This window comes from Hesperophylax consimilis, chromosome 10 (genome assembly GCF_061612785.1).
Source record: "Hesperophylax consimilis isolate HC1 chromosome 10, BYU_Hcon_1.0, whole genome shotgun sequence".
NCBI lineage: Eukaryota > Metazoa > Arthropoda > Insecta > Trichoptera > Limnephilidae > Hesperophylax > Hesperophylax consimilis.
In genome coordinates this window covers 26,137,338-26,149,520 of record NC_142845.1, presented here as the reverse complement: position 1 = coordinate 26,149,520, position 12,183 = coordinate 26,137,338, and the positions used below count along the sequence as shown (strand labels likewise).

General features: G+C 34.0%; 1 protein-coding gene across 1 annotated transcript in view; it reads right to left on the bottom strand.

Annotated features, from left to right (window-relative positions):
• The window catches only part of c12.2 (von Willebrand factor A domain-containing protein c12.2), a 95,406-nt gene extending 86,160 nt beyond the window's left edge, over positions 1 to 9,246 (bottom strand). Inside the window, exons 1-5 of the mRNA XM_089636769.1 lie at positions 8,947 to 9,246; positions 6,133 to 6,256; positions 5,390 to 5,525; positions 4,328 to 4,495; positions 2,269 to 2,433 (exon numbers count right to left, since the gene is read on the bottom strand). Coding sequence (XP_089492895.1) covers positions 2,269 to 2,433; positions 4,328 to 4,495; positions 5,390 to 5,525; positions 6,133 to 6,256; positions 8,947 to 9,130 — 777 coding nt within the window. The 5' untranslated portion in view covers positions 9,131 to 9,246. The remainder of the gene's footprint in view (positions 1 to 2,268; positions 2,434 to 4,327; positions 4,496 to 5,389; positions 5,526 to 6,132; positions 6,257 to 8,946) is intronic.
• Positions 9,247 to 12,183: the final 2,937 nt, after the last annotated feature.

Below are 12,183 nucleotides of genomic sequence, written 5' to 3'. Positions count from 1 at the left end.
ACTTTGATAATTATTTTAATTGCTACCCCCTACAAAAACAGCTGAAAGATATGAATATTCGCTCATGTGGAACTGTCCAATCAACCAGAAAATATTTGCCTAAGATGAAGGATGATAAAAACCTAAAAAGAGGTGAATATGACTGGTACGTGAGTGATACAGGAATTTCCATGATAAAATGGAGAGATAGAAGAGCTGTACACCTCCTTTCAAACTTTCACAACCCAAAGGATGCCATGCATGTCAACCGTAAAGAGAAAACTGGTGAGATCACAAGGGTGCCATGTCCGTTGGCTCTAAATAATTATAACAACTGCATGAATTATGTGGACAAGTTTGATCAAAAGAAGGCGGTTTACTCGATAAACAGAAAGTCTAAAAAATGGTGGCATCGTTTATTTTTCCACTTTTTAGATGCAACAATTGTAAATTCTTACATTGTTTACACAGAGCTCTGCAAGTTGGGTAAGGCTGACAAAGACAATCCATTGAGGCTCAAAGATTTCAGGAGGCAAGTTTACAGAGGACTTTTGGCTGAAGAGGAGCTGAAATGCACCAAAAAGCGTGGGTCCACATCGGAGGTGGTGGAAATTAAGAGACATAAGCCTTACGTGGACCCTGAAATACGTCTGAAAAATAGCGCCCACCGGCCAGAACATACTACTTCACGTCGTTGTGCGAATTGTAGTACAAAAGACAGGCCCATACGTTCCAACTGGATATGTTGTGTTTGCAAAGTACCCTTTTGCGTAAAAAAAGATAAAAACTGTTTTGAAAATTTCCACAATTAGTCATATAAAATGGCCTTTTTTATTTCTAATAAACTTTTGATTTGAACCTAATATTTTTTTCCCATGTGTACTGTGGTATAAAATTTTGACCACCTCATTCCTGAAAAGCCTTCAGTCCAATTTTTTTTTAAATATTTTTTCCTCGTTATTATAAGTTACATCAATTGATTAAAAAAAAAAAAAGGTAAAAAATAAGAAAAAAAAGTTCGTACCTCAAGGAGTTAACACCATCCGCCTGTTTTGATTTATGCAAGAAAAAAACATGGCCAAAAAGTGCCTTTTATTTTATTTTGTGGATGTTCAGGCATAAATATTTAATTTTTTTCCGATCATTTTATAAATAACTTAATTTGCCACATTATACAATAAAATCATAACTGAAAATGGGTTCGTTAGTAGGAGATTTTGAACTTTAAAGCAGTTTTCATAGGCCTATACATTATTTTTTTCTGGGCTTATAAAAAGACTTATATAAAAAATAGTCGATTATTTCAAAGGCCAAGATGTATTCTACTCGCAGTATTTAATTAAAGCATCTGAAACATTTTTAGGCGACCAAATTTTCAAACCAAAAATACATGATTTTGCATTACTACGTATGGCATCGCCTTAAGGTAGTCATAATTTCACTGGACTGCAAATGTAGCCAGCCGCACTAGAGGGGTTAAAATTTAAAAATTAAATTGGTTTGACTGAGGATTGAGCTCCTACACTGGGACTGACAAAAATGAGTGAACAGCGCTCTCACTTAAGCCATAACTTGATTGGATTGTACTGAGGTTTATTTCAATTTTCAATTGCTGTAAATTTTTATAACGTCATCCAATTTCAGGGAAATGCCGCCTAAGGTTGCTAGAATGCATTATCATCAACAATGAGTCCATCTGGCGAGTTTCAACTTGATGTCGGAAGTTGGTTAGTTTCCACTTCCTTCATTTATTTATTTATTCATTCAATCAAGAAAACAAAATCGATAAATTATTTTTGTTACATAAAAGCATCTAATAAAAATGTGCGGTGAGAAAAATGAAGATAATGTTGGTAGTTCTTATTAGAAGTATGATACAGTTAAATATGACCGAAGGAAATAGGGTCTAATTAGCTCAGTTGGAAGAGCGGTGCCCCGGCAAGGCCAAGGTCTTGGGTTCAAGTCCCAGATACGACGGTATATTTTCTGGTAAGTTTTTAGATTCTCACGGCCAAAAGCATTTTTGTTGTTTGTTTTTGGGGTGTTATGCCGTGTTGCGCTAACTCCCTCTTTAGCCTACGTTTCGGACAGCGTTGCAGTGTCCATCATGATGGACACTGCAACGCTGCTTCGCTGTCCGAAACGTTGGCTAAAGAAGGAGTTAGCGCAACACGGCATAACACCCCAAAAACAAACAACAAAAAAGGTATATTTTCTGTTTCAAATTTTCGTTTAAAAATCGTTAATATTATCTTCAATAATTAAATATTTATTCATTTATTGTCTAACCTCGTAAGTTAGTGAAGGAATATGTCTGGCCTGGAAACGTGACCTCAGGGGCGGGTCAAGAGAGCTGCCGGCATAGTGGGGCACCGGCAGCCCTAGCGCCACCACTCGGAAACCCTCGCCAACGCGCTCCAGACGCCACTTCTTCACTTCTGCCTCACCATGGAGCTGTGGAGAGATAATTTATTTTATTAGGTACTTTTTTTGGTAAATTGATGTTAATCATAAATTATTTGAGCTATTTGAAGGTAATTGCATCATTTTACTTATAAAATACATGATTTAAATAATTAAATTTATATGCCGGTTTAACGTTGGTATGGTAAAGCTGGCTTTAAGTCTGGTTTAAGGCCATTTTAATCATACGAACGCCGTGGTAATAAGTCAAGTTTTTCACTGTTCCGACCTTATGCGCCGCATTGATTTTACATTGCGTTTTAAGGGGGTTGTAATATAACCCTCTGATTACTGAATACGCACAGCAAATGAATGTAAAATAACCACAAAAACCATATTTTTCTGTAATGGTATTGGTAAGTCCACAAGATAAATAATATTGTGAAAGCATTTGAATAAAATGATATTAAGGACGGGTTCTTTCGGAGAATTTGAACAATTCTTCAAATTTCGAACCGAACAGAACCCGAAAATGAACATTGAATTTTGTTGAATTGTTCAAATTCTCCGAAACAACCCGTCCTAAGGTTGGGGTGTTTCACAGAAATTCAAATGTAACAATGTCGAATAGCCAACCAACGCTAATTTATTTTTATTTGAACGGACCCTTATACACTGATTCTAGGTCCATTTCAGTTTTTGAATAAATTGTGGTCTGTTGACAAGCATAACAATATAGCAGTTGTGCTTTTCTGCTTATCAAAATTTGTTGAAAAGAAAGACTTAAAATAAGCGTTTAACAGGGAATTTTCAATGTAAAAAAAAACAAAATGACCCTGATTTATAATACAGACTTTTACTGAGCATATCTTGATCTGCAAAAGTCTATATAAACTCATGTATGAATATAAAATTCTATATAAACTTATGTATTCGGGTATGGAACATCCATCAACTGTTACCCGAATATAGTGGGTGTAAGACATTAAAAAATATATATAACATGATTTCATACTAATTATGTCTCTATTACACTTATTAAGAGCTGTACAAGGGGTCGTCATAGTATAAGAGGGAAACCAGTGAATCTACATCACATAGAGAACGGAAAAAAACTTTTTTTTTCCAATTTTTCCCGCACCTTAAGGGCTAAAAGAATTTTATGAGCCGGGTCTATGCTTCGATGCATTTTAAAAGACATTAAACACTTGATATTAACACCCTAGATTTTTCAAATTTGATCTAAAAAATTTCAAGTTTATGCTCGATTTACTCGAAAATGAAAGCTCTTAAAGTAATAATAATAATAATAAAATAAAATTAAAAATTTAGGCGTATTAGATCTATCAAAAAATTTAAATATAAAGATGCAAAAGTCGGTCATTTTGAATACATGTAGGATAACGAAAGATAGGATTTATAGGCCCTGTTAGAAGTTCTACCGAGCCGAACCCTCTGATATGTAAATATCTGGAGTCGGTGAATTATTTTCCAATTTGATCTCTGGTGAGTTGACGTGTTGTTCTTGTATTGTTTTGTATTTATTTTGCTTATATAATGCACTTGCATAGTGTTGATTGACTAGATGATCATTTGTGGAAAAGTGTGTGGAAGGGTTTAGTTTTTCCTATTGGGAAGATTTAACCCGGACATAAAATCGGAAGTAGAAATATAAAAATTGTTTATTCCAGAATGTGGGGAGGTGAGTGCAATCCCACACATTCCATAAAATATAACTACAATGTTATACAGATATTCAAGTAAGTACAAATAAAATAAAATATAAAATGTAAGTTTGATAAAGCAAATAAAACATAAGAAAAAGTAAAAGGAAATATATTGAATGGAGAGTGATATCATAAAACATTTACATTTCTTGTAAGCTTATTGGTATATTGGAGCGATAATTATGGGGGCCAATATTTTTCTCCAATGTAATAATTACCTTAAGTAATTTATCGTATCTCTCAGCGGGAATGAGGAAGCGTCCATCTTCCAAGTGCATTTCTCGATTTTCCAAAAGGTTGTTCAGTACTGGAAGGACATTTCTTTCAGCTTTTTCCATTCCCTCTAGGACCAAGACCCTCCCTTCTATGGCAGCCCGAACAGCGCTCTATGGAAACAAAGAATAAAATTAGATTTTTTAAATATTTTCATATATTAGGTTGAAGCACAGCTAACAGATGACTGTTGGAATTCCAAAATCATTAAAAATCCATCCTTGGCTGAGAATGAAAAATAAAGGGAAATAGGCTGACAGCCTAGAGGTAACTGTCAGCTTTGGATGGATGAGAGCTGCAAAGGTCAAAAGGTTTATGTTCAAAGATGGAACAGGAAAGCCTATGAAGAAGAACTTTAAAAATTGGGATAACTTTTCAAACATAGATGGTTGTTTTATAGACTCATTTGAGTGCTCAACAGACACTATTATTTTATTTACTTATTAAAGCGGAGAGAGTATACTTATAGTTCCAGTGAGCACTCAGGTCATGGGCCCATTGTGCGATCTCCCTTTTCACCTCATTCCTTTGGGTTTATTTTCAGGTCCCGTGAGGGTACTGGTTTTTCTGCGTATGGATCCCCTGGAGGATTTTCCAATCGGAAATCTCCTTTGCTTAGAATCCCCGAAGGAACCACGAGGGAAGAGTCCACCAAGGTGGCCTCTCCACTCCCCCAAGGATATCAAAGGCCCCTGGTTTTTTTGTTTGAAGAGTTCATTTTTGGTCCCACGAGTATCTAGGGAAATAGAAGATCCACCCCAGCAGAGCCCTGAGTGTTAGTAAGTGGGGTAAGGTCTAAATACTCCAAGTTACGACCCTGAATTTCAGAGGCGCCGTTCGTGGTGACACTGTTCTCCAGAGTCATTCCGCCTGAGCATGGTAACTTGCATCTTGGCTTGGGGTAATATATTACTATCTATTGCAGGTTGTGTTTCCACTCCCTGAACAATGGGTTCACTACACTCCCTACACTACTAAGTACTATTATGAGAAAGAAGGAATTTTACCTGGTCAAAATATTTTGCAGTTCCGTTAGTAATTTCTCTCCTCTGTTTGAGGTCAGCTTCAGTGGTGTCACGTGACAAAGCCACGTATTCTACTTCCCTCTGGGTCAACTCCAAAAATTGCATTGCCACTTGGCGTCTGAAAAAATATCAAAACTTTATTTTAGTGTTCGTAATTTATAAATTTCACTAACAGTATTATGCAGTTTTGCCAGATTTACAATATGTTATGTTTGATTTTAATATAATTTCATTTGGAAATGTGAGAGAGAGGGAAGGTGAAAATAAGTGTGTTGACTAGAAATTTCAGACAGAAAAAGTGTATATCTTTCATAACACCTGAGCTTACCATTCAAAAGTTCTTGCTGGTTTAGATTAGCCACACAAACATATTTTCTAATTTATATTTAAGATTAGGGACAAAATCGAATAACGTGCTTTCAAAGAAAGATAAGCTGACATAGAATTTAATTCACACTTATAAATAAATATACAGGGATGTCTGGGGGTAAAGTGCACAAACTTGTTCTTTTTCCCATACATAAATTTTTTTTCCAAAGAAGAACATTTATTTTTCCATACAAACAATTCAAGTTTTTTTACCTGAAAACTACCTTAAAACGTTGGAATTTCAAAAAATGTATGTATCATTTTTACTTCTAACATCATGTGGTACCACTCCCGAAGTTTGTTCACTTTACCCCGGGACACCCTGTATGTATATTATTGTTTTAAAATAGCAGTACCTCATGGGTCCAGGGGGTCCCAGAAGAAACATATCCTGACCAAGAAAATCCTTTTGCAGCATCCATCGCAAGTGACGCAGTCTGCTCTGGGGGAGTTCATCGGTGGTTTCCTCGTTTAAGTTCACTGAAAGATAAATACAACACTCAAACAAACAGTATACCATTAATTTTAAACATAGTCGAGACACTAATATCGACAGTGTTATTGTTGATATTGAAAGTTCCAAAGTCATAGTAAAAGTGAACACAATAAAGCAGTGGTTCTTAACCTGGGTTTGATCGAACCCCAGGGGTTCGGTGAGTCAGTCTCGGGGGTTCGGTGGAGGTCAAGACCCCCGACTTATATGATTCGTGGTGACACGCCCCGCTTGTCCATCATTGGCTGCAGGTGATCACGCAGCGCCACGCACTTAGATGAGCTTTCAAACTCTCTCGATGGATACTTCCCTACAAGAGAGTCATATCCAGCATGGGTTTAACAGCAACTCTTCAGAACAACATCGCTCTCAACGTTTTGGTGTCAACAAATGGAAACATACCCTGTTATTGCCAAGACAGCTCTGGAGATTTTTGTACCGTTTGTTACAACATATATGTTTGCGAGCAATCCTTATCGAAGATGCTGGATATAAAAACGAAGAAGAGGAATAGACTTTGTTGTGAAAATGACATGAGAGTGGCACTTGCCAAGGTAAAGCCGCGAATTTCTGAATTGGTTTCTGAAAGGCAACAGCAGAATTCACACTGATTTAAAGTAAATAATAATTAATATGTTTCATGTTTTGATTTAACCATTAAAATTTAATGTTTTGATCTTTGTTTTTTTTTATTTTTTTTTTTTCATTTTGTACACCTGTATATAAATATATACCATGTTTTGAATTTGTAAAAATCTAATTTTATTTTTCAAATTAGGAGGGGTTCGGTGAATGCGCATATGTAACTGGTGAGGTTCGGTACCTCCAAAAAGGTCAAGAACCACTGCAATAAAGCATTAAAATCATTTATCAAAAAAGTCTTCTGAAAATCCTACAAAAGCAATTATTATACTTTCGGGAGAGCAGGGATGCATATTATATTAACACATTGTTTGCGGGAGACGCTTAAAAGCGTCTTTTGCGTACTGTTGGTAGAGAGCGGGAGAAGCTTAAAAGCGTTTTTCGTATTTGTGCACTATTGGTAAAGCGCGGGAGACGCCAAAATGCGTTGTAGGTACACTTAGAGTAACAATATATTACGAGTAACGTATGATGTTGGTTACTCTGTGAAGTAAAAATTATGCGTCAGCTCTCGTGACACGTGTACTAGGTACCAGGCAATTCGTGGAATTAGGGTCGGGTGACCGGCCGACTGTGGTCATAAAACATGCACTTGAAATAAAATAACTGTAAGATAAATGTTTCTTTTTTTTTTAAATCTTTATATTTCTTCAGTGAAAGCGATATTGTTTCGTTCAAGACGTTCTCTATTTTCTTTTCTGTCTACATTCCGCTTTAAAAGTTTCGTACAAAGTATTCATGTGCTGTGCTCGAAAATTTATTTGTTACATATTTGTTACATAATAAAGGGATATTTTTTCATAAAAAATACCCTATAAAATGGACTACGGTAATGATAATCGATTACAATAAATATATGAAAGGCATTGACCTAGCAGACCAATATCTTTCGTATTATTCTATTTTACGACAAACCACCAAATGGACAAAAAGGCTAGCGATGTATATAATAAATTGTGCATTATTCAACTCATTTGTTATGTACAACTCCGTAAAAGAAAGGAAAATAAAATATAAACAATTTTTTAAGGAAATCGCAGAGCACTGGGTGGCTGATCAGATTTCGTCAGATAATAGTCAAGACCCGGAACCAACACCATCAACATCTGGTATCCGAAAAAAATCTTCAAAATCTGATCCTCCAGGAAGACTATCGATGGATATGCGAAAACATATATTGGAAAAGATTGAAGGCCCTGGTAAAAATAAGAATCTGCGAAAGCGATGTTGTGTGTGCACGGTACACAAAATACTTAGCGAAACCCGGTACATGTGTAAATTCTATGATGTACCTTTACATGAAGGGAATTGTTTCCAACGATTTCATACTTTCAAACAATATTAGTGTTTAGTGGTGTGTATTTAAAAAAATATATATACTATGTTGAATGTGCATAAAATGACTAAATAGACAATACGACAAAAGTGCAGTTTTTTCAATTTTTTTTTAATTTAAACTTATATATCGTAATTGTTTCTTCAAAAATATAAAAATTTGTGACCAGATCAAAATAAAAAAATTTGAATAAGGTAAAATACTGAAATTTAAATTTGATCAATAGTTCAGAAGTTATAGCTATTTTACATGAAACGGAATTTTGCACGCGAACATGATAAAAATTGCCCGCTTTACGGCGTAGATTGATTAAAAAACCCCCCGCAAACATTGTGTTAACATATTTATATATTATTGATTATTAACATATTTTAATATGCATCCCTGCTCTATACTTTCGGGAGAGCAGGGATGCATATTAAAATATGTTATCTACTAATTAGTGTTTATGTTGAAGATTAAATGATATCAAAACGCAAACAAATAATAATTATCAATCACAATAATTATGATAATGTCATTTTTGTAATGGTTTTTCGAATTTCTTTTTTAAAATCTTACAAATGAATCTGAAATTTAACCTAGAAATAATTACACTTTTATTAATTTTATTTTAATTAAAATTTTCACTTTTCTTTCTGAGGAAAACATATATTTTATAGATGAAATAGGTTAGGAATGAATAAAATGACAACTTACGATATTTTCTCGGGACATATTGTACATTCGTGGGATCTTCGATATCCTTGGATATTTCGCCAATGGTAACTGTTTTTCCATTGGAATAAGCTCGTAACACGTTAGGAGCAATGTTTATGTTTTTCCTGCCCAGCACTCTTATCAGCATGTCTAACCTTCTTACAGAACTTCTGTTGAATTGCATCTTGGGTCGAGAAATGGAATAACACTATATTTAAAAATCAAACTGAACAACCCTCATATTTTCTATTTTTGCAATAAATAGCAAACACCACTATCTTCTCAAGTTCAAAGTCTGACCTGTCAAACTAGACTGTCAAAATTGTCACGTTACTTTGACGTTTGTGTGTTCATAAATGGACACAGAATTAAAGCGTTGATAGAGATTCTTTTGGGGGGAGTTTCGAGAAAAGGAGCATTTTTCCTGCATTTATTCATGGATGACGTTTCTGGTACATTTAAAACCTTTTAACATTTGATACGCCGAGCTTCCGATACCTAATACTAAATAACTTATAATATTTATAATATCTCCAACTCCAACTTCTGACATTTTTTATACATTCTGATGGCTGTATGCTACACTAGCTCCTCCTAGCGACACATGTTGAGGCTTGGTTTTCTTTCATATATTTGGGAAATCTTAAAATTGTTCATAAACTGCATGTTCGTTGCACCGATTGGGCTAATTTTATTTATTTAGGAAAAATACTTTTTTGAAAGTTATGATGAATAATTCTTTTCATTTTATATTTGCCATAAAGCTAAAAAAAACATTTTTCACAGTAAAGAAAACATACAAGAAACTATGCGAACAACGCTTTGAACAATGATGCATTAATACCTTTTTATTATTTTAAAATGGCTACTCTTAACGAAACGAACAGTAAAAACTCTTGTCTGATTGTTTATTTTGTTTTTGAAATCTTGTTTTTATCAATCGAAAAAGATTCAAAGATTCGTAAGCTACAATCATTTTTTATGATCGCCGAAATTCTGTGAAAAAAAAGTATGTTTTGAATTATTGGCCACGGCGGCATTCAACTGCTACAGATTTTTCGTGGCTGATTCCAGACACTTACGGCACTGAAAGAGTTGACAGATTGAGGCAACAGTTCATGAGTTGCTTATGTTTTCTGTATAAATTATCAAATTATTGACCGAGAGCCGGTAATTCAGTATAATCAGGAATGTTAACATTCAGCTTATCTTGTCAGGGTTTTTTTCCAGAGAGCAACTCGAAGGACATAAAGACCTCTCAAAGTAAGCTTAAAAAGCAACTGAAATACCGGCCTTTAGCACGCAAGTCTATCATAGACTTTTGATCCGTTTCTGGAGGGATTAAATCAATAAAAATACCTTTAAGTTTAGACAATTTATTTCAAAAGAATTCAAAAAAATTACTCATTATTTTTTTCTATAAGATTCTGTTATTTTATATACATACATTATATTTGTAACCATTTTTATTAAACAAATTATAAAATATTCCATTTGTATTAATATGTCGGCTTTACTTTTTTATCACTTTTTATAAATCACAAATCATAATAAAACTATTGAAAATATGACATAACGATGGCAGATATAAATAATTACAAGGGTGCCGTTGTAACCTTTAATTGTTTCTTCTAAACAATAGTATTTATTACTTACCTAACATCTAAATATTTCTATTATAATGTATATATACTATATCCATCACAGTTCATAAAAATAGAAATCAATAATATGTCACCGTGAAACAAAAACATTAAATTTGCTATTCATACATTACAGGAGTAAAAAAGAAACAGAGCAATCGAGAAATTACATATCCATGCTGGAAAGGGTAAATGGCTAAATCGCCATTAACAGTGTGGAACTTCAGTCATTTGTCCTTTCTAGCATCGATATATATCTGAAAAATATATACATATATTGACCGAGCAAGAATAAATACTATGCCAAATGAACCCAAGTGCAAAAATATGCATAATTCACTATGGTTAATCAGTACATTAATTAATTTCTATACACCCATTACAATAATTTTATTTACGCAAGTACCACACAAGAGTCCCAACTGATCCCAACAGTCTGGAGCTAGAGATACTACGACATCCCCGATTAGGGTATGTATGAATTTAGAATCAAATGCAGATCTGTTAGATTTCCTTTGATTCTGAATACTTCTGCCTTTGAATTTAGAATCAAAAGCAGACATGTTAGATTCCTTTGATTCAGGATACTTCTGCCTTTGAATTTAGAATCAAATGCAGATCTGTTAGATTCCTTTGATTCTGTATACTTCTGCCTTTGAATTTAGAATCAAATGCAGATCTGTTAGATTTCTTTTGATTCTGGATACTTCTGCCTTTAAATTTAGAATCAAATGCAGATCTGTTAGATTCCTTTGATTCTGTATACTTCTGCCTTTGAATTTAGAATCAAATGCAGATCTGTTAGATTTCTTTTGATTCTGGATACTTCTGCCTTTAAATTTAGAATCAAATGCAGATCTGTTAGATTCCTTTGATTCTGTATACTTCTGCCTTTGAATTTAGAATCAAATGCAGATCTGTTAGATTTCTTTTGATTCTGGATACTTCTGCCTTTAAATTTAGAATCAAATGCAGATCTGTTAGATTCCTTTGATTCTGTATACTTCTGCCTTTGAATTTAGAATCAAATGCAGATCTGTTAGATTTCTTTTGATTCTGGATACTTCTGCCTTTAAATTTAGAATCAAATGCAGATCTGTTAGATTCCTTTGATTCTGTATACTTCTGCCTTTGAATTTAGAATCAAATGCAGATCTGTTAGATTTCTTTTGATTCTGGATACTTCTGCCTTTAAATTTAGAATCAAATGCAGATCTGTTAGATTCCTTTGATTCTGTATACTTCTGCCTTTGAATTTAGAATCAAATGCAGATCTGTTAGATTTCTTTTGATTCTGGATACTTCTGCCTTTAAATTTAGAATCAAATGCAGATCTGTTAGATTCCTTTGATTCTGTATACTTCTGCCTTTGAATTTAGAATCAAATGCAGATCTGTTAGATTTCTTTTGATTCTGGATACTTCTGCCTTTAAATTTAGAATCAAATGCAGATCTGTTAGATTCCTTTGATTCTGTATACTTCTGCCTTTGAATTTAGAATCAAATGCAGATCTGTTAGATTTCTTCTGATTCTGGATACTTCTGCCTTTAAATTTAGAATCAAATGCAGATCTGTTAGATTTCCGTTGATTCT